Source organism: Rhinatrema bivittatum, chromosome 8, assembly GCF_901001135.1.
Source record: "Rhinatrema bivittatum chromosome 8, aRhiBiv1.1, whole genome shotgun sequence".
Taxonomy (NCBI): domain Eukaryota; kingdom Metazoa; phylum Chordata; class Amphibia; order Gymnophiona; family Rhinatrematidae; genus Rhinatrema; species Rhinatrema bivittatum.
In genome coordinates, this window is record NC_042622.1 from 11663922 (window position 1) to 11691166 (window position 27245).

Here is a 27245-nt window from a genome sequence, read left to right on the forward strand (position 1 = left end):
TTGATTGCACATTTCGACGCACGGCCCACCGGCAGCACCTGCCTGCCCACTGGCGGAAGGACAGGCGCGGCGGGCGGGGATATAGCGTCCCCACCTTCTCCGCACTTGCAGTGCACCTGTTGCTCTCTAGCCGGACCGACAGAGCGCGGGAGCCTTTCTCCCGCTCACGAAATGGTCTGACGGGTCGGTGTGGGCGCTTTCAGCTTCTAGCAGGGGAAGGTGAGTGGTCACCTGCGAGCACGTGTTTCCCTACCTGGCGGAGGGACCCAGTGACGTCACGAGCGGAGGCGCAGACCGTTATCTGCTTTCCCGCCTAAAGCAGCGTTGACGTCAGTAGGTTCCAGCGCGAGGCTCCCTGCGTAAACTGGGGGGTGCAAACGGTCACCGGATCCAGGTCTGATCGCGCGTGGAGAGGAATAGCGCGGCCGGAGGCGTCGCACTCAGCAGGCTTGCGGGGCCCTTTGTCTTTCACCCTAGCGGGATACGGAGTAATGAAGGGGGTTCCTGGGGCTCACAGCTCTGCTCTGTAGTGCCTCTGGGGAGCACTGCGCTCCGATTCCCGGCGGGGGAGGAAGGCTAGAGCAGAGGCGTGTGTGCGTGCGCGGGCCGCGAGAGGAGGGGAGTGTGCACGCGCGCAGAGCGCGAGAGGAAGAGAACGTGCGAGTGGCGCGCGGGCCGGGATAGGAGGAGGAGGAGGGTGTGTGCGCGCGCGGGCCCTCGGGGGTTTGGCGCGCGGACGCCCAGTTTCAGTTTCCAGGTCTGAAGTGGCGCGCGCGTGTGCCATCCTGCTCTGTCCCTGCCCCCGGAGGATCCGCCTCTCCGTCCCCGGCGCGTGTGGAGCAGGCGAGGTTATTTGTTTGTTTTTTTTGGCACCTGGACAGGCCTGCGGAGCTGCGACTGCGGGCAGAGTGGCTTAGCCTTGGCGTCCCTTCTTTGTCAAGATGCGGCTGGCATCGACGCGCAGAGAGCTGCCGGCCATTAGCTGTCGGTTGCGCGGGGCTGCAGCCGAACCGGCCATGCCCATCCGGAGCCTGTAGGCCTGAGGCTTCTGTTGAGTTCTCCCTTTCTCGGCCTGATAGTTGTAGTGAGGGATTAGGCGAGGGCGTTAAGTCTTTTTACTTCTTTGGTGACCGTTATGTCAGGTTCAGCCCAAACGGAGCCCAAAACCTCAACACCTCAGGCAGCTGCTTCCTCAGATCCAACTCCTGCTGGGGCTGAAGGCCCAAGTGAGGCTTCATTCAATGAGCAAGGCCTCAGTTTCACCACCACAGACCTCAGCCTCGTGGAGATGACTGAAATAGAGTACACCCAGCTCCAGCACATTCTTTATTCTCACATGGAGGCACAAGCCAATGAAGGGGAAATGGAAGCAAGACTTAATTCAACCTTCTTCTCGGCTAGTAATCCTACAAATCTGCCCCAATATCAGTCGTCCAATAATGCAAATCAAGCTAGTTATTCTGCAAGCAACACTGGAAACCAGGCGGTGCACCCAGTTATCTGCCAATCAGCCCTGGCTCCAGAGGGCGGTTTCATGGGTTCAAACCAGTGCCTGGGACACATAGACTTTCAAGAGCTCAGAATGATGTTACTTAGTGAATCTAACGTACCTGTAAATGCTGCTAATCAGGTGAATAAAACACCAAATAGTAGCTCTGGTGATGCCACAGGACACAATGTCATAAGGGTCAAAAACTGTGAAAACAGTGGACTGAATAAAGAAAATGTCGCCACTGAAAATTTGGCACCAACTTCTGAACCAAGATCCAAATCTGCAGTTCGTGTTCGACTGGAAGATAGATTCAACAGCATCCAATCAGAAATCCCCAGATGTCAAGAGCCCCAAGAGTCTGGAGTCACCCTTAACAAGTGTGTTTCTAAATCATCTTTTATTTAAAAAAATAAAAAATTGTATAGTGCATTATTAAAACGGGGAATCAAACATTTGCATGAAGTTTACAACAGGTAAATTCAAAAGACCAATCTCATGAATAACCCTGTTTGTTAACTGAAATATGTGGTTTTGCATACTCTGTATCTAAAATACCTGGTATTGCAGTGTACAGGTATTTATTAAAGGGGTGTTCAGTTTTTATGCTGATCATTTGATTTGCATGAAAGCAGAATATAACAAGATCAATACCTTGATCTTTATTTGGTACCCTCTTAAAAATCCCAATAACATAATTATAGTAGATGATGATAGAAAAATACCAATTGATCCATCTGGTCTGCCCAGTTAATTCTTGATCACACTGCCAAGGATATATCCCAGAGCCAGCTATGGCGTGTGACTGGAATACCGCTCCTAATACAAAGTTTTTGTCAACTTCCTGCAGTCAACTCTATCCTCCCCGGTAGCTTAGTATGCAAGATCCCCTTTTTAGTTGATATCCTCACTCTTCTCTCCCCATTTCCCATTGTAAGGTCCCTCAGTAATCTAGCCACCAGTACCAGCATGGCTATTAACTGAATATCTGGCTCCCAGGGCCCTGTGGCCTCTCCAGATGGTGCCCTACTATTATTAATCACACTGACCCGGTCAACACATGGAGCTTGCCAGACAGCTAATTCGTCTGCTATGTTTTCACATTGTTTTGCAAGTAAGGATCCTCTGTGCTTAGCCCATCCATTCTTGAAGCCTTGGCCTCCACCATGTTCCATCCACCATGCTTTCCTGGAAAGCATATTTCTAGATTTTGCTTCTGTTTGCCTCCTTGGAGCCTCTTGTTTTAGAACTTCCTTTCCTTTGAAAAAGTTTTGCTTCTTATGCACTGGTAATACCTTTCAGATATTTGAACATGTCCATCATAATAGGTCCCCTGTCTCACCTCTCCTTTAGGGTGATCTAGTTAAATCTAATTCTCATCTCTGCTTCTGGTCCAGAAGTTGCACCATTTTGGTAGCCCTTGTTTGGATTCTTCCACTCATATTCTTCCAGAGGTTTCCAGAATTGGACATTACCCTGAATGAGGCTTTCTCAAAACTAGTTTAGTCAGTGTCATTAACATTTTTACCAAAATGAAATGCTATGATAGTGCTTGTTAGTAGCAATAATTTCACTGTTTGTATAAAGGTTGTTTTGTGATTCTTAATAAGGACTAATCTGTAAACGTCCCCTCCCCTTTACTCTGTTGATTTTGTGAATTAAAACTGGTGTAGGATACAAAGTAATTTTTTAAACTGGTACACATGTAGCTCAAGGGCACTTTTATATAGGGTAAACTTGCAGAAGTGCAAAATGTAGTAGCATGCCAACTGTGAGTAGCAGTGTTTTTGATTTTATTTTGTAGCTTGGTAACACTCATCCGTCATCCATCAGAACTGATGGGTGTCCCTCTCCACCATCAGCAGAACAAATGTACTACCTTAGTGAAAAATAAAGCTGCTGCTGCTACTACTGCCCTACAATTTACCTATCCATTATTTACTACAAACACCTGTTCTACATCTGGAAATGGTATTCCCTCACAAACACAGGTAAGTGAACCTAGTTTTTTAAATTAATATTTTCTCTTCAGTAGTGCCCTGAGTGAGGCACCATACAATGATTATACATGGCATGAGCAATGGTACAGAGGCAATTGAGAGCATAATTTATCAGAATTTGTGTATGCAATCAAATTTTGATTATTTTATGTTGTAAAAGTTATTAATAACTGTTAGGCTGTTAGCCTTACAGCTCAGATTGAAACTGTTAGCAGAAGTAAAATTTTAAATATAAATCCATTTAATAATTTGGTGTACTTTGATCTTCATAAAAGTTGCTATTAAAAATTGCAATTCACATATCTAAAATATTAATTAACCTGTAATACCATTTTTCAAAAAAAAAAAAAAAAAAAAAAAGTTCCAGGTATGATCCAAGTAACTACTGACTGCCGAACTTGACATCAGTGCTGTGTAAAATAGAAACATGACGGCAGAGAGAGACTATGGCCCACGTAGTCTGCACATCCGCCCAATTAATTTAGCATTATAATTTCCATTGCTTCCTTAAAGATGCCCCTATATTTATCCCATGCTTTCTTGAATTGAGATACTGTTCTTGTTTCTACCACCTTCACTGGGAGGCTGTTCCATGCATCCACCACCCGCTCTGAAAAGAAATATTTCCTAAGATTACATCTACCCGCTTTCAACCTCAATGCATGACCCCCTTGTCCTTTCTGTTGAAAGAAGCTCACTTCCTGTGTATGGAAACCTTTTGAGATATTTGAATGTCTTTCATATCTCCCCTATCTCGCCATTCTTCCAGGATGCACATGTTTAGATCTTTGTCTGTCTCAATATGCTTTAGAACAAAGTCCACTGACCATTTTAGTAGCCCCCTCTGGAGCGACTCCATCCTGTTTCTATCCTTTTGAAGGTGGGGTCTCCAGAACTGTACTCAGTATCCCAAGTGAGGTCTCACCAGGGACCTACACAGGGGCAATATCACCTCCCTTATTCTGCTGACCTTTCATAGAAACATAGAAATGACGGCAGAAGAAGACCAAATGGCCCATCCAGTCTGCCCAGCAAGCTTCACACATTTTTTCTCTCATACTTATCTGTTTCTCTTAGCTCTTGGTTCTATTTCCCTTCCACCCCCACCTTTAAAGTAGAGAGCAGTGATGGAGCTGCATCCAAGTGAAATATCTAGCTTGATTAGTTAGGGGTAGTAGCCGCCGCAATAGGCAAGCTACACCCATGCTTATTTGTTTTACCCAGACTATGTTATACAGCCCTTATCGGTTGTTTTTCTTCTCCCCTGCCAATAAGCAAGCTACACCCATGCTTATTTGTTTTACCCAGACTATGTTATACAGCCCTTATCGGTTGTTTTTCTTCTCCCCTGCCAATAAGCAAGCTACACCCATGCTTATTTGTTTTACCCAGACTATGTTATACAGCCCTTATTGGTTGTTTTTTTTCTCCCCTGCCGTTGAAGCAGAGAGCTATGCTGGATATGCGTGAAGTATCAGTCTTCTCCCATGCTGTTGAAGCAGAGAGCCATGCTGGATATGCATCGAAAGTGAAGTATCAGGCACATTTGGTTTGGGGTAGTAACCGCCGTAACAAGCCAGCTACTCCCCGCTTTGTGAGTGCGAACCCTCTTTTCTTCTCCCCTGCCGTTGAAGCAGAGAGCTCTGCTGGATGTGTGAAGTATCAGTTTTTCTTCTCCCCTGCCGTTGAAGCAGAGAGCTCTGCTGGATGTGTGAAGTATCAGTTTTTCTTCTCCCCTGCCGTTGAAGCAGAGAACTATTCTGTATATGCATTGAAAGTGAAGTATCAGGCTTATTTGATTTGGGGTAGTAACCGCCGTAACAAGCCAGCTACTCCCCTCTTTGTGAGTGTGAATCCTTTTTTCCACATTTCCTCTTGCTGTTGAAGCTTAGAGCGATGTTGGAGTCACAGTAAGCATGTGTATGTTTATTTAATAAGGGTATTGTCTCCAGGCAGTAGCCATCATTCTGGCGAGTCACCCACTCTTCATTGGCGGCCTCTTGACTTTATGGATCCACAGTGTTTATCCCACGCCCCTTTGAAGTCCTTCACAGTTCTGGTCTTCACCACATCCTCCGGAAGGGCATTCCAGGCATCCACCACCCTCTCCGTGAAGAAATACTTCCTGACATTGGTTCTGAATCTTCCTCCCTGGAGCTTCAAATCGTGATCCCTGGTTCTGCTGATTTTTTTCCTACGGAAAAGGTTTGTCGTTGTCTTTGGATCATTAACATCTTTCAAGTATCTGAAAGTCTGTATCATATCACCTCTGCTCCTCCTTTCCTCCAGGATGTACATATTTAGATTCTTCAATCTCTCCTTGTACGTCATCCGATGAAGATCCTCCACCTTCCTGGTCGCCCTTCTCTGTACCGCCTCCATCTTGTCTTTGTCTTTTTGAAGATACGGTCTCCAGAACTGAACACAGTACTCCAGGTGAGGCCTCACCAAGGACCTGTACAAGGGAATAATCACTTCCCTTTTCTTTCCTCTCCTTATGTAGCCAAGCATCTTTTTGGCTTTTATCTTTGCGTAATATATCTGTTTGGCTAATTTAAGATCATCGGATAAAATCGTCTCCAGATCCTGCTCTTCCTTTGTGCTTAGAAGAATTTTACCTCTAGTACTGTAGCTTTCCCTTGGGTTTTTGCATTCTAAATGCATTACTCTATTTTTTAGCATTAAATCTTAGCTTCCTGACCTTAGACCATTCCTCAAGCTTTGCTAGATCCCTTCTCCATGTTTTCCACATCTTTCCCGGCTGTCCACCCTGTTATAATTTTTTAGTATCATCAGCAGATGGTAAAATTTAAACGTACTTATTAACTTCCTTTCCTTTAGTCCTGCCAGACCAGTCCAAGTAGTGAGTTATGCCCCCCCCTGCGTGCAGATGGAGGCAGAGAAATAAAAATGCACAAAGCTGACCTCATGCCCCCTATAGGGGAGCTTTTGCTAAGAACAAAATTATTAAACATTTGGATAAACATGGTTTAATGGGAACAGTCCAACATGGATTTAGCAAAGAGTTTGTATCTTAGGCATTTATTGCAGTTGTTTAAAAGTGTGCATATGCATGTGGACAAAGATGAGCCATTTGTATTTGGATTTTCAGAAGGCATTTGATGAAGTCCCTCATGAAAGACTCCTCAGGAAACTTTAAAGACGTGGAATAGGAGATGAGATCTTATTATAGATGGGTAACTGGTTAAAAGATAGGAAACAATAGTACTAAATGGTCAACTTTCCCAATGGAAAGAGAAAAATAAGTGGAATGCTTCAGGGATATGTACTGGGATTAGTGTTTAACATTCATTAATGATCTGGAAAGGGGAACAATGAGTGAGGTCGTCAGATTTGCAGATGATACGCAAATATTCACAGTAGTTAAAACACATGAAGATTGTGAGGAACTATAGAAGGACCTTGCTCTGCTCAAGAAATGACAGATGAAATTTAATGGAGACAAGTGCAAATTGATGCACATAGGGGAAAAGTAATCTCCTTGTCCTTCTGCTCCACCAGTCAAGAACATGTGGGTTTAAGTCCCCCTCCATCCAGGAGTTGGAGGCAGAGTTGTTTTTTTGATGACATCACCTGTATGAATATTAGAGATGTGATTCGGCCGAGCCTTTTGGTTTGGCCTTCGTTATCAGCCTGCCACAGGAAATTTCGTTTTCCCGTGGTTCGGGCTGATTTTTTTCGACTGCCCAGAATTTTGGATTTAGCGTGTACTAACCCCGAAAAATGAATTTTCCCGAAATTTTGGGAAAATCCACTTTGTTTTTTGGGGTGGCAGAACCAGGACGAATGCACATCCCTAATGAATATCTTGTATGGAACCAGATATAGCCAGTGTTCTCTTCCTCAAGTTATTGGGTAGACGATTGTGGACAAGTCTCAACCCTGTTTCTTTAATTGAAGATAATTTTTATGGCTTTTTCATGGTTGTAATATAGCACTTAAACTATTTTTTAGTCAAATTTATTTTAGTGGGCCAAGCTCCTGCGCATCGTTCTCTGCAGTGATGTGAGCCATACATATGCAGTTTGAGCATTCACTTTTCTAAAAAGGGATTGTTTACTTACTCTCTGAGCTGAAATGCTTGTGGAGGCCAAATGCTGTTAATTTGAAAGCTCATCACCTCTTGTCAGGACTCAAAAACAAGCCCACTAACCCATCCCGGCTCCCATCCCTTGAATGTGGTAATAGGTTGAGCAATAAAAAAAAAATTGACAAGAGAAGATAACATACTTTTTTTTTTCATTTTTTATTTATGCATTTATAGATATATTACTTCATTATATCAACCAAGGTATAAGAGATCTTAACAATAATAATACAATGCACAGAAACTTTTTTTCTCCAGATTTTCAAATACATAGATCTCTGATAATTTCTCAGGAAATATTGGGACCAAGATATGAAACGATAATGGAGCTCTATCAAACATTTAACAAAAGAAATAAGCCGTTACAAGGTGCAGTTACCCTTAATCTTTTAACACGGATCATCTCTTCCCGTCTAACAATCCCCTTAATTGTTCAGGTTCATAGAAAATATACTTGTTTTCTTGAAACTTTAAACAGCATTTGCAAGGAAACTTAAGCACCATAGTTGCACCTCGATTTAGTACTTCGGGCCTCATAGTCAGAAACTTTTTTCTGCGCTCCTGTGTGGGGTGTATAATATCAGGGTATATCCACACACATTGCCCATAAAAATGAGCGGACCTGTTTCTAAAGAAAAACTTCATAATTAAATTTATATCCTGTTCAAAAGGAAAAGTAATCAACAATGTACCCCTAGACTTAATCTCAGTCTGTATGGACAATTCAACCAATTCAGAAACATTCAGGGATTTCATTTCCTGCACTTCTTCCAAGCCCGTAGCTGATATTTCTTTCCTTGAAACATAATAAGCTTTGGAAATAACTGGTTTTATTTCTTTAGGGATCTTTAAACATTCTGAGAAATATTCTTTTAGTAATTCCATCTGAACTAATCTTTTCACAGCAGGAAAACTTACTATACGAAGATTTAAATATCTTAAAGAATTTTCTATACTTTCAAATTTTCTCTCCACTTTTCTCAGATCTTATTATTGTTCCCTGCACATTTTCCATTGAAACCACTTTTTCTTCCAGTTTTTCCAATTTTTCTTGATGCAAAGTCATTACTTTTTCAACATTTAGACCCCTTTTATTTAAATTTATTTATTTATTTTTGGTTTTTATATACCGGAAGTTCCTGTATAATATACATATCACTCCGGTTCACAGATAACAGAGATAACTATCGCCGGGATGGCGGTTTACATGGAACATATCGAACAGTAAATCTATTATAAAGTAGAATACAAACTAAGATCTACTAAGAACACATAAATAAAGCAAATAAACATTACAAAATTGCTGTGGGATGGGAGGGTTGTTATTCTTCCTGCTCTTAGCTCTCTGGGAAAGCTTGTAGGAAGAGCCAAGTCTTGAGTTTCACTTTGAACGTGGAATGGCATGGCTCAAGGCGGAGGTCTGGTGGTAGTGAGTTCCAGAGCGAAGGGCCCGCTGTGGATAGTGCGCGTTTCCTCAGGGAGGATTTTGCTGGTTGGGTGATCATTCTGTTCTGATATGCCCTTCTGGTTGGCTTTTTAGAAGTGTGTAGTTGGAGCTGGAAGGTTAAGTTGAGTGGAGCGATGCTATGTAGGGCCTTATGAATCATCATGCCGGTTTTGAACTGTATCCTGTATTTAATGGGGAGCCAGTGGAGATGCTGGAGGATCGGGGTGATATGGTCCCTTTTTTTGGCGTTGGTGAGAATTCTTGCTGTGGCATTCAAGACCATCTGGAGGGGTTTGGTGGTGCAGGCGGGAAGGCCCAGCAGGAGTGAATTGCAGTAGTCCAATTTCGGGAGAATGATGGCCTGGAGTACTGTGCGGAAATCCCTGTAGCGGAGAAGTGGCTTTAGTTTCTTTAAAACTTGTAATTTAAAGAAGCATTCTTTTGTGGTGTTATTTACGAATTTGTTGAGGTTGAGTCTGTTGTGTAGGAGTACACCCAGATCTCTGATTTGAGGTGAGGTGGTGTATCCTGAGGTGTCTAGAGGATTGCAGGCGGTGGTTGGGGCAGATTGTTCCGGTGCTATTATAAGAATTTCCGTTTTGTTTGTGTTTAGAACTAAGTTGAGACTGGCTAGTAGATCGTTGATGGTTGAGAGGCATTTATTCCAGTAATCCATGGTTTTGTGTATAGTATCCGTTATGGGGATGAGTATTTGTATGTCATCCGCGTATAGAAAATGGATTAGATTGAGGTTAGTAAGTAGATGACAGAGTGGGAGGAGATAAATGTTGAAGAGGGTGGGGGAGAGTGAGGATCCTTGTGGTACCCCCATTTTGGATTGAATGGGGTGAGACTCCTTGTTGTTTATCTTGACTTTGTATGTTCTGTTCTCAAGGAAGGATTTAAACCAGTTGAAAGCTGCTCCTGTTATGCCGATGTCTGTTAGCCGTTGTAGTAGGCTAGAGTGGTTCACGGTGTCGAACGCTGAGGAGAGATCCAGAAGAGCGAGGAGGCAAGGTTGGCCTTTCTCCAGATTGAAGATAATGTTGTCCGATAGTGTGGCTAACAGAGATTCGGTGTTCTTTGTCTTCCGGAATCCAAATTGGTTAGTGGTGAGGATATTGTTGTCATCAAGGAATTCTGAGAGTTGTCTGTTAACCACTTTCTCCATGATTTTAGCCAACATAGGAAGGTTTGCTATAGGTCTGTAGTTAGCAGGATCCGAAGTGGGAAGGTTGGGTTTTTTGAGGAGAGGTTTGAGCATTGCCAACTTGAGTTGGTCGGGAACTTGGCCTTGAGCAAGGGAACGGTTAATGATGTCTGCAACTGGCTTGGCAATGATGTCAGGGATTGAACTCAGCAGGTTTGATGGAATATGATCTAGCGGGTGAGAGGATGGTTTTATCTTCTTAAGGATGTTCGCTATTTCTAAGGTGGACGTGGGTTCAAGAGTTTCGAGTGCTGCTGTGTATGTGTTGGGTTGAGGAATTTGTGGGTTGTGGTTGCTTGCGTAGCTTGTGTGCAGAGATGGCCCTTTGAGAGGGGCTACGAGTGAGGTGATTTTGTTGTCAAAGAATTCGGCTAGTTCATTGGCTTTTTTAAGAGCTTGGTCATCTGGGATGCTAGGTCCGGGAGGTTTGGTGAGTGCTGAGACATAAGAGAAGAGGGCTCTTGAATCGAATGAGAAGTGGTGTATCTTTTTGGAGAAGAATTCTTTCTTGGTTTTGTTGATTTCGTTTCTATATGAATTGAGGCATGCTTTGTAGGTGAGGAGGGTTGTTGTGGATGGGCTTTTTCGCCATTGGTTTTCCTTGCATCTGAGCTCGTGTTTACGTGACTTCAGCTCTGTGGTGAACCATGGTTTCCTGTTGTCTTTGTCCGGATTGATAGATTTTGTTGTCATGGGACACACTTGATCTGCTATCTTGTTAGTTATGTTAATCCATGAAGATGTTGCTGAGTTGGCGTCGGCGAGGTCCAGATTCATTAGTTCCTTGGTTAGGTGTTTACTGAGGTGATCTCCTGAGCACTGTTTCCTGACCGATATGGTGATATTTTGATTTGTTTGGGGAGGAGATTTAAAGATCTCTAACATTGATGAGATGATACAGTGGTCGGTCCACGGTACCGCAAGGCAGGTTGGGGTGGTGTGGGATGAGAGTCCTTCGTTTATAAAGATAAGGTCTAAAGTATGACCAGCTTTGTGGGTGGGTTCTTTCACAATTTGTCTGAAGCCCATATGGTTGAGGGAGGAGAGAAGAGTTTTGCAGTTGGAGGAATGAGGTTGTACATCCACGTGGAGGTTGAAATCTCCCATCAAGATGGTCGGTTTTCCGGAGTTTAAGTGTTTTGCTGTTAGTTCTATGATTGGTGAAGGGTCTGATTCCAGAAGGCCTGGGGGAGCGTAGATTAGTGCGATGGTCAGATGTTTAGAGTTGAATAATGCGAATTCGATATTTGCTGTGGTATTGGATGTCTGTAATGTTAAACCTAGCGTTTTTTTGGCTGCTAGGAGGAGACCTCCTCCTCTTTTTTTGCGTCTGGGTATGGACAGTATGTCGTAGGTCTGGATGGGAAGCTGGTTGATTAGGGCTGTGTCGGTGGGTTTTAACCAGGTTTCTGTGATGGCACAGATGTCCGGTTTTGAGTCGGATAGTAAGTCATTGAGTATATGCGTTTTCTTGGATATGGATTGTGCATTGAGCAGCGTGAGTGAGAAAAGGGCAAGACCGAGGCATTGGGTGACGGGTGTCAGCATGATGGGCCTGAGTCTCTGCTGACGGTTATGGTGGGGTGTGGGGAGCTTAGGTGCTCTCCACCTTTGGTTGTGGTGGATGGGGATAGTTAGGAGGTGCATGGTGGAAGGAGGAGCGAGCATGTAGCCAGTAGGCAAGGGGAACTCTAGGCTAGTGGTATCCAGATGAGGGAGCGATTCCCGATGTGGGTCTACTACCGTGTGCGCAATAAGCAACAAAGGGTTAGGCCCACTGGAAGGGCTTTGCCTTAAATAAGCTGTGAGGCTGTGTTGGGCTTACCCAAGAAGCCGACTGGGATGGAGGCTTGGTTACTGGGCTGCTCTGCGGGGCTGCACGAAGGGGCGCACAAAGGGGCAGGCCCCTTTGTTGCGCTCCTTCGGCGCGCGACAAAGGGGCCTGCGTCAAAGGGGCCTGCGTCAAAGTTGTAATTGCTTTTTCAATAGAGGTCATAGCTTTCCATAAAGAGTCTAAAGTTGCTACAGGGGTTTTTTGCAACAAAAATATACTCCTAGACTGAAGAGTTACCAGTTCTTGGCAAGCTGTGTCATCAATGTTCTTATCCGGTATAGGCTTGGGTGTGGATGTAGCCACTCTCTCCATGGCTTCTCCAGACCCTCCTGGTGCCGTCTCTCTGCCGCCTCCGTCCTGCCGGGAGGGGGCTGCTCTTTCCTCCTCTCCTCGAAGCCTGGTGATGTTTCCTCTGCTTCTGCCCTCGTTTGACCTCGCTCAGCCCCGGGGTGTCTTGGGGCTGAGCGAGATCTCTTCGGCCATGGGTTCCTCCCTCTGCTGCCCTCGCTCCCGGCGTCTCGGGGGTGAACTCAAAGAAGCTCTTAATCCTCGCCTGCTGCAAACCTCCATTCCCGATGGTAAGGGTATCCTTCACACGCGCTTTATGCTTCGTATTTGGCTTTCCAAACTTCTATTCAAGAGAAATATTTATTTTTAATAGTTTCAAAGCAAGCACAGAGAGAGCTCCTCCTGCTGCCTCTCATATTCAAACTGCTTTTAATAAATAAAAAGGTAAACTGCGGTTCTATTTTGTGGTCCTGAGGTGACAGATGGTTTTCCCTGCCTCCCCCAAAGATGGTAATGTTTTGGGATATCCGGAGGTGGTAGCTCACTCTCTTGGTTCTGCTGCTGAGGGTCTTGTGTGTGTGTGTGTGTGTGTGTGTGTGTATATATATATATATATATATATATATATATATATATATATATCATCTATATATGAGGATAAATTACCAAAAACCTTCTTCCCAAAGATATTTTATTTATCCAATAAACTCCACATCCACATTGCTAAAATCACATCATACTATGTCCCTGATACATAATTTACCACTTTCAATTTTTATGTTAATTCTATCATCAAATATTACTAAAACCACCCCAAAACTTTTCCTCCCTAATGTTCACCAAAATTGTCCATGTTTTCCCATCCTGATGTATCTTCAAAGGTAAAACATCTTCCTCTTCATACAAAAATCCACACTCACAGCTGTATCCTAGATCTTCATGGGTAAACACCCCGCTATAGCCTAATCTTCATAGGTTAACACCCCTAAAAATCCTGGCAAGATTCCCTCTTTCTCCTTGTTTTTCTCAGCGATGGTATACCATGGCAGCGAGAGGCTAAGGGACTGGATGCGGGGGATGTTCCCTGTATGTACCTAAATCAGTCCAGACTCCTGAGTTTTGCCTCCCTTCCAGCAGATGGAGACAGAGAAAGTTTCCTTGGCACCGCCTTATTACCTGGTGTGCCACCTGCTACTGTTCATTATTTCTCTGTCTCCAGCAGATGGAGGTGGTGCAAAACCTGAAGTTCTGTACCCAACTTTAAAGAAAGAAAAAAAAGAAATGTATTCAGCAGACTAGCCTCCCAGGGGGTTGTTAGGCCCTGGTGGGACCATCCACCCTGGTTGTAGATGAGGAGCGAGCAGGGGTTGGGAACACCAAAATTGCTCATCTGGGCGACGGGGGTGATAGCTGGGGGACCAGCTCCCTACCCTTTAGCCTGCAGCCTCTGCCATATCCTTAGAGAAGTATCCCTCATTTTCTTTCTTGCTGTGGTTGACCGGGCGAGGGAAGCCTGCCTGCGCGAGGGATTGTCCACAGGGCGGTAAGCTGACGATATTTGTGATTGGGTTCTTTTTCTCCCTCCACCCGTCGATTTCGATGCTTTTGTGGGGATTGCCTCTTGGGCATTATGCCTTGGGCGGGCCGGTGTTCTATTTGTGGAGCGTGGCTCCCAAGCCGCACGTCGACAGGCCTGTGCTCCCCCTGCCTCCCGGGGGGGGGGCCCTCCAACGGCGCAGTGGCAGCCCTAGATCAGCAGTGCAACATTGGGCAGGTGCAGACTGCACAGGAGCCTCAGGCAGACTCGTTCCCCCTCAGCGCAGGAATGACGGCTATTTTAAGTGCCTTTTGTGCAGCTGAGGAGAGATCGGCAGGGGGAGGGGATCTCCATCCAGAGTTATTTCCTGCCGATTTGAGCCCTGATGAGGCCTGGTGGCCCTTGGGATGCCTTCTGAGGAGGATCCCGATTCCTATGGAGGGGGTCCCTCCAGGTTTTCCGCAGCGTTTGTGCTTTTAATGCACCAGACCTTGGCCAGCAGTGCTTGCAAGAGAGGGGCAGGAGGAATGAAGGGCCACCTAAGAAAGCTTCCAGGTCGGGGGACACACCGACCGCTATTCGAGTCGGTACATTTCAAACCCCTGTGGTATTTGTGGGGGGGGGGTTCAGGAGGTCTCCTCAGTGGGCTCTGATCCAGAGCATGGCCTTGGTGAGGCTCCTCCCCCACCGGTGGGTCCTAATGCGGGAGATGACCATATCCAACCACCTGCTGTGGAGGGGGATGATCCTAAGTTGGTTCACTTATTCCAGCTCGACAAATTGGTCCCTCTTATCCTGCATGTCCTGGCGGAATTGGGGATCACATCCCCCCCCCCCCCCCCCCCCCCCCCCCCAGCGGAGCCGAGCTTGGACATGGTGTACCCTATCATGGTGGGCTTGCAGTTGATGGTCCGGGAGTGGGGTACTCCTGAGATGGATCTCAGTCAGCAGGGCAGTGGACAAGCTGTATCCGTTGTCAGAAGACACTCTGGAGCTGTTTAAGGTTCCTAAGGTGGACACGTCAGTTTCGGCAGTCACAAAGTGAACTACCATACTGGCCGCTGGAGCGGTGGCTTCGAAGGATCTTCAAGATCGCAAACTGGAGGTGCACATCAAAAAGATATTTGAAGTCTCAGCTCTTGGCATAAGAGCGGAAGTTTGCAGCAGTTATATGCTGAGGGCAAGTCTCCGATGGGTGCAACAGTTACAGAGCGCCAAGGATCTTGCACCCCAGGAAGCGAAGCAGGCGGAACGGTTTCAGGCTGCAGTAGCTAATACCTTGTATGACCACCTTTGTACTTCGTCCAGATCAATAGTGTTGGCCATCTCTGCAAGGAGACTCTTGTGGCTCCGTAATTGGTCGGCGGACATTTTCTCGAAGACTCAGCTCAGAGGGCTCCCCTTTTAAGGGCAAGTTTCTTTTTGGAGAGGACCTAGAACAGCTGATAAAGCAACTGGGAGAGAATAAGGTACATAAGCTCCCAGAGGACAAGCCAAAAGGTCAGAAAGGTTTCCCAGCTTGCTCCCGTTTTCGGGACCAAAGACATTTCCATCAGAGCAGAGCCCCGGGCACAGGCCAGAGGCAGACCTTGGGGTGGTCTCAGACTTGGTTCCAATCCTTTCGTGACCGCAGAACCAACCGTGAGGTGCCCAGCTAGGGGATAGACGGTGCCAAGTCCTCCCAATGAGACACTGCCGGCCCACTCCTTGGTTCCGCTTATCAGGGGTTGACTGACTCTCTCTTTTTTACCAGGAGAGGGCCAAGATCACGTTGGACCCCAGTAGGTTCTAAGCGTATTAGAACACGGTTACACGTTAGTCTGCTCGTCTGCTCAGAAACCTGTTCCTGATGTCTCCCTGTGGATCCTCTGCAAAGAAGCATGTCATACAGCAGACCATCCAGAGGCTCCAGAGTCTAGGGGCCCAATGTTCCTGTTCCCCCACGAAGAACAAGACAAGGGGAGGTATTCCATTTACTTTGTGGTACCAAAGAAGGAGGGAATATTCCGTCCATTCCTGGACTTGTAGAAGATCAATGTGGCTCTGAAGGTGCCCCAGTTTTGGATGGAGACTCTTCGATCGATCGGTTATAGCGGCAGTGCGAAAGGGAGAATTCCTGGCCTCCCTGGATCTGACGGAGGCCTACTTGCACCTTGGGATCCACATGGACCATCAAAGATTTCTCAGGTTGATGATTCTTGGTCAACATTTCCAGTTTTGTGCACTACTGTTCGGCCTGGCCATGGCCCCACAAACTTTCACCAAGGTGATGGTCATAGTGGCAGCTGTTTTACGGAGAGAGGGGATTTTGGTTCATCCCTAATGTGGATGACTGGGTAAGACGGGCAAAGTCTGAAGAGTTGTGCACTCAGTCGGTGGAGACTGTGTTATTCCGCCTGCATTCTCTGGGCTGGGTTTCAACCTAGCCAAGCGTCATCTAGCTCCTTCCCAGGTCCTGGAGTTTCTAGGGGCCTGATTCGATACTTGCTTGGGCAAGATCATTCTATCGGAGTAGAGGGTTCTCAAGCATGAACCCAAGTCTGCAACATGTTGCAAACCAGAGTGTCCAGGGTCTGGGGTTACTAACAGGTTCTTGGCTCCATGGCGTCGACCTTGGAGCTGGTCCTGTGGGCATTTGCGCATATGAGACCTCTACAGAGTGTGTTGCTGTCCCGTTGGAACCCGTTGTCAGAACAATTTCATCTCCAGTTCCCACTTACAGAAATCGCTAGGTCCAGCTCTCATGTTGGCTTACTCAAGGCCATTTGGAATGCGATGTAGACCTCGAGGTACCTCAATGGATGGTGGTGACCATTGATGCCAGTCTCACAGCTCCCCAGCTAGAATGTCAGACGCAAGCTTTGCAGAGCCAATGGTCCACAGAGGAGGTGACTTGGTTGATCAATTGCCTGGAGACAAGGGCAATGAGGCTGGCTCTGGAGAACTTTCTTCCCCTCCTGCACACCGGGCAGTCAGGGTCTTTTCAGACAATGCGATGATGGTGGGTTATATCACCCGCCAGGGAGGACCCAAGAGCCGTGCGGTAGCTCTGGAAGTGGAGATGCTGATGTCCTGGGTGGAAAGACATCTGACAATTCTAGCGGCATCCCATATAGCGAGAACCACCAGCGTGCAGGTGGATTTTCTCAGCCATCAGCAATTGGATACTGGAGAATGGGAGCTGTCGGAGAGTGCCATGGACCTAATCTCCCACAAGTGGGGCCAACCTTACGTAGACTCGATGGTATCCCAAGTTAATGCCAAGGCGTAGCGCTTCTTCAGCCGCAGAAGAGAACACGGGGCAGAAGCCATAGATGTGCTCATAGTCGCTTGCCCCAGGACATTCTTCTGTGGCCTCTGATCAAGGTCAGGAGAATAGAAGTTCATTCGGGCCAAGTGATCCTAGTGGCTCCAGAGTGGCCATGTCGACCGTGGTTTGCGGACTTGGTCAACCTGTCGATGGACGGATCCCTGCGGTTTTGGGTACTTGCCAGGTTCTTGTGGCCTGGTTTGGCCTCTGTTGGAAACAGGATGCTGGGCTTGATGGACCCTTGGACTGACCCAGCATGGCAATTTCTTATGTTCTTAGGTCATCTACCAAATCTCCTACATCAAGGTCCTATATTTTTCGATCAGGCGGTTCTCTTTTGTCTTGTGGCCTGGCTTTTCAGAGGAGGCAGTTGAGAAAGAAAGGTTATCCAGTGGATGTTATTTCTACTCTGTTGAGAGTTCGGAAGCCCTCCACTTCCATGGCGTATATTCGAGTTTGGAAGGTCTTCGAGTCTTGGTGCAAAACGCAGGGAACTGATCCTTGCCGAACTTCGGTGACATTGGTTCTGTCTTTTTTACAGAATGGTCTTATGAAGGACTTATCTTTCAACTGCCTGAGGGTTCAGGTTGCAGCTCTAGGTTGCCTAAGGGGTAAAGTCCATGGTTCTGCTCTCGTGGCTCATCCAGATGTATGTTTTTTCTTAGAGGGGTGAAGCATTTGCAACCCCCCCCCCTCCACGTAGAGTGTGTCCTTCGTAGAGCTTGAATCTGGTCCTTAAGGGCTTGTGTGAAGCCCCTTTGAGCCGCTTAAGAAAGCCACGTTGAAGGTGGTGGTCTTGGTAGCGATTTTCTCACCCAGATGAGTCTCTGAGCTTCAAGCATTGTCCTGTAGGGAACAGTTGTTGAGAATCTTGGACTCCGGAATCTCTTTGCGATTGGTCCCGTCCTTTCTACCAAAGGATGCTGGGCTTGATGGACCCTTGGTCTGATCCAGCATGGGAATTTCTTATGTCCTTTCATCTCAATCTGTGGAGCTTCCAGCCTTTTCGGATTTGGAGCTTAATTCTCCTTATGCAAGGGATCTGAGATGCCTGGATGTCAGAAGAGCTCTATTGCGCTATTTGGAGGTTACGAACAGTTTGTTTGTCGGATCATCTTTTTGTATTGTGGCATGGTGCAAAGAAAGGGCAGAAGGATTCTAAAGCTACAATAGCGTGTTGGTTGAAGGAAGCTATTGGGTCTACCTATATCTGTCGGGGTCATCCAGTCCCGGAGGGGTTAAGTGCTCATTCTACACGTTCACAGGTAACTTCCTGGGTGGAATGTCAACTGGTCTCCCCTCGAGATTTGTAGGGTGGCTACTTGGAAATCTTTACACACGTTTGCTAGACACTTCCGACTGGATGTCCAAGCCTTGGATGTTTGCAATTTCGGTAAATGTGTCCTTTGAGCTGGACCCTCACAGTCCCACCCCGTTTAGGGACGTTTTGGTACATCCCAGGAGTCTGGACTGATCTGGGTACGTACAGGGAAAGGAAAATTGGTTCTTACCTGCTAATTTTCATTCCTGTGGTACCACAGATCAGTCCAGATGCCCGCCCACTGCAGAGGTTCAGCCTTTTGGTGAGGGTGTAGCTAAGGAGAATCCGCTTGATCGGTAATTATTTTTCCTAACTTTTCTGATGTATGGCATAGGCTCTGCAGACTTCTTTTCGAAAGTTAATTAGTTTTTTGTTCCTCATCCTCTGCTCGTTCTGGGGAATGGGTATAGGGTTCACACTTACAAAGCTGTTTAGTCCTTAAGCTTCTCTGCTTGGATACTGATAAAGACTGAAGAGTAGCAGGTGGCACACCGGGTTATAAGGTGGTGCCTATGAAATTTTCTCTGTCTCAATCTGCTGGAAGGGAGGCAAAACCCAGGAGTCTGGACTGATCTGTAGTACTAAAAGAACGAAAATTAGCAGGTAAGAACCAATTTTCCTATATAGCTGCTTTACCAGCGAGAGTTTTTTAATTTCTGGATTCCGGGTGCTGCAGCCGCAATGGAAGGAGCGGTTTCCAAAAATTAAAGATGGCGCCAGTCTTAATTGTGAGTGTGGGAGAGACACTGCTCTGACTGTTGCGTGGCGATGTGGCAACTGCAGATTGAGCTGCTTCTGGCAGTGTGCTGCGCCTATACGGGGTGGGGGGGGGGGGGGGGGGGGTGTCAAGAGTCGAAGCCATTGAGGGCCTGGGATCATAGAGGATGCTGCAATTTATGCTGCATTGTCTGCTACATCGGGAGCCACGGGGGAATGAAATAGCAGCCTGGATTGCTCCTCCTCTCCCTCTTGGGCCTGTCCCTGGTGTCTGTTATGTAGCTGGACCTAAGGCTATCTAAGTGATGGTAGGTATTTGTCAGGTCCTCTTCTGGGGCAGAAGTAACAAGGGGTCTGTTCAGGAGTTACCTCCCTTCTGAGTTCAAGAGTGAGAGCTGCGTAGTGAGATTCTTTGGTAATAACAGCAGTACCAAGCTAATGATCCATCTAGTCGACTCTGTTATTTATGGTAATGAGTTTTTCCCATCCCTTTGGTTAAGGGTAGTAACTGCCACACCATGCAGGTTACCCACATGACTTCTGTTGAGGGTAATAACTGCCGCTCCATGCAAGTTACCCCCAGGTGTTATGGGAAGGATAGAAACTGCCACAGTGGATGGATTAAGCTATTTGTCTGCTGTGGGATTAGGAATTGGGCATATTTATGGTTGAAGCACATAATGGAATTTAAGGGCCTGCAGGTTGTGGATTTAAGTGTTGGCTGCCTGAGCTCAAAGGCCCTACCAAGTCTGATGCTCTTGTGCTGCAGAGGTATGGAGTTCGATTCTCACTGGTTTCAAGATGTAGACGGTTAAGGTGGATCAGATCCTCAAATCAAAAAACCCTCCAAAAACATAATAAATAATAATGGCAGGTCTCTTGCTCCATAATCATCCTCTTCCCCTGAGTGTGCTTACTTGAGAATCCCTTGCTAAATTTTTCTATCTGGTTGCAGTTCAGGAAGGAGATAGAAATGGATCAGCCAATACCAGTCCTCAAAGACAATGCAAGGACTTAAATGTTTTTTCTTTGTTCTGCCAGACCAGTCCAGACAAGTGGGTTACACTCTTCCACCAGCAGGTAGGAGGCAGAAAACAACTTCCTTTTCTGACATCTGAGCCTATATATTTTCACGTAGATAAGCAGCTTGAATTAGCCATGCTGTCTGGGATGGTCCTCCGTGCCAGTAGGTGGAGGAACTCTCAAAGTTGAAAACTTGTCTTTGATAGTGAGGTGTGCCTTCTTGCTTGATGCTGCGCTGCCTCAAGTCTCCTCAGTCTAATTTTTTCCACGCAACTGAGTGCGCGGACCTCTCTCCTTCTCACATTTTATTTAAAAAAAAAAGAGGACAGAAAGAAGAAAAAAAATTACCTCAGATGACCTGCCCTCACGAGATCATAACAAACATCTCTGGGCACCTCCTCCCCTTTCCCAGCCGATTAGATGCCTTGTCTTTCAGCCTCCTCGGGGGACCTGCCGGTTTACCCGGGCAAGCACCTAGTGGAGCCTGGGGGATGGGCGCTAAGTTTGAGGTCAGTCGACTCACCGGCAAGTTGAAGACCTGACTCCATATGCGTCGACGCAGCTCCTTCCCTCAAGGTGCCGATCAGGCTAAGGGGATGGCACGGCCCGCGGGCGCTCAGAGGCACTAATGCGTCTGACGCAGATCTCCCGGCTGCCGGGGCATCGGCGTGTGCGCCAGAGCGCTGTGGACTCAGTGCATACGCTGAGACATGGCTGCGTGTGCTGGTGCGTCGAGGCGTGTGCCGCCGTGACGTCTGCGTGCGCCGGTGCATCGATGCATCCGCTGCCCCACTAGGGGCATCGGTGCATTCCCTGGGTCATCGACGCAGGCGCACAGAAGGCTCAACTTCAACTCCATAAGAACATAAGAACATAAGAAAATGCCATACTGGGTCAGACCAAGGGTCCATCAAGCCCAGCATCCTGTTTCCAACAGTGGCCAATCCAGGCCATAAGAACCTGGCAAGTACCCAAAAACTAAGTCTATTCCATGTAACCATTGCTAATGGCAGTGGCTATTCTCTAAGTGAACTTAATAGCAGGTAATGGACTTCTCCTCCAAGAACTTATCCAATCCTTTTTTAAACACAGCTATACTAACTGCATGAACCACATTCTCTGGCAACAAATTCCAGAGTTTAATTGTGCGTTGAGTAAAAAAGAACTTTCTCCGATTAGTTTTAAATGTGCCCCATGCTAACTTCATGGAGTGTCCCCTAGTCCTTCTACTCTCCGAAAGAGTAAATAACCGATTCACATCTACCCGTTCTAGACCTCTCATGATTTTAAACACCTCTATCATATCCCCCCTCAGTCGTCTCTTCTCCAAGCTGAAAAGTCCTAACCTCTTTAGTCTTTCCTCATAGGGGAGTTGTTCCATTCCCCTTATCATTTTGGTAGCCCTTCTCTGTACCTTCTCCATCGCAATTATATCTTTTTTGAGATGCGGCGACCAAAATTGTACACAGTATTCAAGGTGCGGTCTCACCATGGAGCGATACAGAGGCATTATGACATTTTCTGTTTTATTCATCATTCCTTTTCTAATAATTCCCAACATTCTGTTTGCTTTTTTGACTGCCGCAGCACACTGAACCGACGATTTCAATGTGTTATCCACTATGACAGCACCGAGACATCCACGGGCGCATCCAGGAATGACGCGACCTCCGCACCGGGGCACAGATGCATGCACCAGACCTCCGAGGCACCATCACACCGAGGCATGGATGGGTGCACCGCGGTGCCCAAAGCATAAGCGCAAGCTTCGGATACGCCAAGGCATGTGCGCAAACTCCGGACAAGCTGCAGCATAAATGAATGCATTGACGTAGAACGCCAAGCGCTTAGACATCAACACAGGCGCCGCATGTGCTGACAAATTGATGGGAACGCCGAGCGCACAGGGGGCAATCAGTGTAGGTGCCAGGGCATCAATGACTGAGTCCACAACCGCGTTTTCATGTACCAAACACCTGGAAACACCATCGTGCATGCGGCCCACCAGTAAGCTGTCAGGGAGCCTCGAAACACGAACACGTGCCTAACTAGCGTGGAGGCCCGAAATAGGCACAAAGGAAAATAAAACCCCCAATAAGTAATTAACGGAATAGCAACTCTAAAACGAGTGCCCCTTCCCGAACCACTAACGCATAATGGGAGCACCATAGCTCCAAACTGGACACTGGCTTATTGAAGCCTGATGCGTGTTCAAGTACTTTCCACCACCGACGCGTAATGAGGCCGCTTCGTTGTCTAGTCGAACCACAAGCACGTCTGAGGCTTGCGGACGCGCTGACATGGACACCTACGTCTCCGAACAAATAATACAACGCACCCATGTGCATTCCGCCACGCTGCCACATCTGCCAATTACCCGACCAGTTGGAAAGCAGCAATGCTTGATGGTTCAATGTCGGCAGGTCAGCCTACCTTGCGATGCCAGCACACATGCTATAGCATGCAACTGCCTCGCTACCAAAATACCTACATCGAGCGTGATGCCTCTAGGCTGCCAGGGATCATGGGTCTGAGCTTAGCTGCCCATGGATCATTCTTTAAAAAAAAAATATATATATTTCTTTCTCTGTGAACACACAGGAGAATAAAAAATCAGGAACCCTAATATGAAGGCATGCATCACCTTAGATACTCATGCCACACAGAACGGCGACAATTACTTTAAACTGCCACCTGAAGGGTCCTAGACTCCGCAGACGCCACTGAGCAGATTTTTCTGCGGTCACTGACTTCTATCTGCTGTCTGCCCATACAGGATTCTTCTTCAAAAGCTCCTTTCCAAAATGCCAATTTTACGAGGAGTGCTTCTTAACACCCTACTGCGTTGCGCTGTGACAAGTCTCTGACTCGCACTGCTCGTTTCTCCTTTTAAAGACCAGGCAAGGGATATACCCCTCCTATGGCCGACTGTCTTCCTCTCGTATAGACCTAAAAAAAAAAATTTATGAACTCTTCCAGTCCCGGTCAGAGGGGACATTGAAGCTCTTAGCCCTTTGACAGGCATTCCAATATCCACTACTATATACGTCCTGGAGAACGTAATGTTTTTTGATGAGATGTAGTATTCATGCAGAACTCCAATATCTGACGTTTCTCTCCCAAAATGTTAGATACTTCACGACACCTTCTTTGTTCTTCTCTGAAGTTGGGCTATTGTCAGTAAATTCCACATCCAAAAACATAATTGTGCTTCCTGCACTTTTTCTAGGGGCAAGCACAGTATTCTGTTGGATGCCGAGCCATCCTTATCTCCGGGCATTCATGTGGATAGCACTCTGAAGGGCACATAGAGTCTTCTACTTAAAGTATCCACTCGCTAATTGCCAACCACAATAATCCATTATGTCCAAGGATCTTCCTCTTTCACCTATAGACATAGAAACTAAAGATCATGTTGTTTTTCCGTGGCTGATTCATAAGCCTTGTTGCCAGACGATTTTATCTCTGTCGTCCTACCGGTCATGCTCCTTTCCTGACCCAGAGTTTGTCAACTTCAACCTCCACAATTGCAAGAGAAGCGCTGTCACTCGCAAACTCATGCCAGTTTTTTCCACGAGCCAGTGGAGATCCTTAGACTCCCTATTTCATACCGCCCTTGGTGAAAATCTATCATCTTCCACTTTATTCTCTCAGAGAACACAGGTCAACCCGAGCTTTACTCTCTGCGTTATACCTAGGATATCTATTTCTCCAATTTTCATTTTCCCCACACTTTGGCTGCTTCCCACCACACTAACCTTAACTGACACTACTTCGCCTGACATGGAGGACTATTCCCTCAGTCACACCTAAATATGAGTTCTCACAGATAATCCCTAAGGAAGAGCGGATCCTCGTCACCAGTGTTACATGGTAGTACTTCACTTCCCACAGCACAGGATCCGAGGGTTTTTTCTTGCCTGCCAAATTACCTACCGGACGCAGTCATCCGATCCAGCTCTGCGATCAACCTTTCATTTTCTGGCTCTATCCACATTATTCATGTATGCAGAATCCCATCTGCGACACACACACATGCTTTGTGTTTCATGGTAGCTTTCTTGCCATCATTCAGGTTGAACTCCTCCTTCTCTTTTCAGCTTGAATCCAGGAGCAACCACCAAATACCTCAACATGACGAGTCCTGTCCACTCTTGACCTCAGGATAGCTTCGTACTTCCTCGCGCCATGTACGACACCACATGTGTCCACACTGGACCCAGTGACAGTTTTTCATCTCCCCTCTACTGCTACCGCACTTTACCTAGAAGCAGCAGAAACTCATGAGAAATGACAAAATACATGGGCGTAACCTAAGGGGTTCTCACATTCCACTCGATACGCCACTACTGGGAGCAGCAATTTTTCCTGTTACCGCTCTTCAGACTTTCCAGAGCACCCTTGGTACACTTCTCCTTATCCTTCGCCCAAACAATCACATTCTCCATCACAGAAATACGGCCGAGACCCGTATACTTTACAGAATTCCAACAGGAATCCTCAAGCAAAAGGGGACACAGATTCATCTCCCTTCGTCCCTGGTTTCTGCGTGAAGTTAAGAAAACAGGACAGGGAAAATTCCATACACCCTTTCCCATCTCCACATCTCCAAGTATCACCATCTACTAGATCTATTCACTGAAGCTGCTCAGTTTTTTTTCTCAAACGTAGCAGTCCTCATGGACAAAGTCTACTTCCATTGCCGGCCTTCCAGAACTATTAAAAAATATATCACCAATGGTGCATACCTAAAATTAAGGTTGCCCCACACGGTCATGATACGCAATCCTATGCTCCACTGATCCCTTGGAAAATCTCTGACACCCACCCGCCCAAGCAGTAGCTACTATTCTGCTTCACCCATGGAAATTTCACACTTCAGACCCTAGATCCGGTTCTCCCCTGAGCTTGGGAATTCTTCTGCTCTCATCACAGAATGCACTCTTTCACATAAACCACCAAAACAAAAAAGGGGTATAAAAGAAAGCACTACAACTTTGTGCGTTTTTTCACTATCTGCGCTGGTACACCAGACCATCTTCAGCCCTCCTTCACTTCTTTGCCGAGACATCTAATCGGCTTCGGCTCGGACATCTCCCACGCTGGTCTGCTCTCTACCTACACACCTCCAGCTTCATGTCGGAGATATTACGTCTCCAATTATGGCCTGGCGAACTGTAATTCCAGGGAACATACACAAAGTGATATAGCACATTTATGCTCCACCACAGGTACCCCTTCACATTTCTTACCATATCCCTCGCCTAAAGCCAATCTTTCGATTGCTTTCCACCTAAACCGGGCACATTGTGCACTACAACACTTCTTGGGCTGACCACTCGATCAGTTTTTCACCAGGACAGGATTGCGCTGCTTCCGCATCTCACCTTTCACAACTGCCTGTTGGTTCTAAGTCAACCAATCCACTGCCTGAGAGTTCCCAAGACCTCCAGCCTATCAAGGCAATCTTACCTTCCAATCGCTATTTCTAACCAAACCTTCGTTTTTCCACAATGTTACAATCCATTACTTACAGAGCCAAGAGCTCTGCGTCTCCTTCAACCTGATAATCCGAGTCTGCCTACCTTCCAAGTCACTCGCTTGACTTGAATATCTTGTCAGTAGCATTCGAAGTCCCGATTTACCACCTATTTCATAGACCACATCCGTACTGTATGACTCACGTACAATCTCCATGACTGACCTTCCCTGGTGCTTGCATCATTCACCCGGGATATATTAACCCTCCGTCACTGCCCTCGAGCAGACGACTAATAATGCACACGGGAAAGACAATCCCAATGTTTTTACAGGTCTACACACTGAGACTACGCTATCATAAAACTGTCCGTCTATGGTTTACATCTTGAGCGCAATTTTCCTATTATATCAGGGACACATGCTATGTGCTACATGCGCTCAATACTGCAGCTGGGGACTCCCAGACAGCATGGCTAATTCAGCCTTTTATTTATGTGAAAAGAGCAAGTATGCTTACCATAAAACGGTGTTTTCCATAGATAGCGGATGAATTAGCCGTGCTGACCCTCCTGCCTCCCCAGACAGTTCTTTGTTACCTTTACAACTTGTCTTGAATTGATACAGACTGAGGAGACTTGAGGCAGTGTGGCATCAAGCAAGCAGGTGCACCTCACTATCAAAGACAAGTTTCCAACTTTGAGAGCTCCGCCACCTACTGGCACGGATGACCGTCCCAGACAGCACGGCTAATTCATCTGCTATCTACGGAAGACACCGTTTACGGTAAGCAAACTTGCTCTTCTGGGATAACAGAATAACTTGCTAATAGTTCTCTGCCTCTAGCTGGATGGATCAAGGAAACCATAGTGGCAGCTTACATTAGAGCAGGCAAAAGGTGCCACCTAAGCTGAATGCTAATTCGAGAGCCCAGGCCTCGTTCTGGACAGAATATAAGTTGATTTCCTCACAAGATATATGTAAGGCAGCAACCTAGTCTTTTTTGGACTCATTTGTAAAGCATAAATTGGATCTACATGCAAGAGATGACTCAAGATTTGGTAGGAGAGTCCTAAGGGCTATCAAAGCCTCATCCCACCTAGGATAGATACTGCTTGGGGACATCCCCACTTGTCTGGTCTGATCTAGCAGGATGAAGAAGAAGGTGAAATTTAAACTTATCCAATAATTTCCTTTCCTTGAGTCCTGACAGATTAGTCCAAACCCACCTGGAAAAGTAAAGTTGAACTTGTTATTTCAAAGATGATAAATAGGAAATAATACATTTTTCATTTTAATTGTATTTCTTGTTTGACTTCCATTGTCTTCTACTAATGTAAAAAAAAAGGGGGGGGGGAGAATACATGCAGTTAATTTAACACCTTACTGAATTATAAAGTGAAGGGGAGCCCTGGAGAGAAAGAACAGGAGAACCTGTTTGTATATGAGATGAGTACATAAATTGATTTGTTTCTCTCTCTCC

General features: G+C 46.4%; 1 protein-coding gene across 3 annotated transcripts in view; it reads left to right on the plus strand.

The window, feature by feature from the left end:
- Nucleotides 1–380: 380 nt before the first annotated feature.
- TCFL5 (transcription factor like 5) overlaps nt 381–27245 on the plus strand; it is a 240670-nt gene continuing 213805 nt past the window's right edge. For all 3 annotated transcript variants that reach the window (XM_029613695.1, XM_029613696.1, XM_029613697.1), the window contains exons 1-2: nt 381–1869; nt 3294–3480. In XM_029613695.1, the coding sequence (XP_029469555.1) occupies nt 1136–1869; nt 3294–3480 (921 nt within the window). In that variant the 5' untranslated portion in view covers nt 381–1135. The remainder of the gene's footprint in view (nt 1870–3293; nt 3481–27245) is intronic.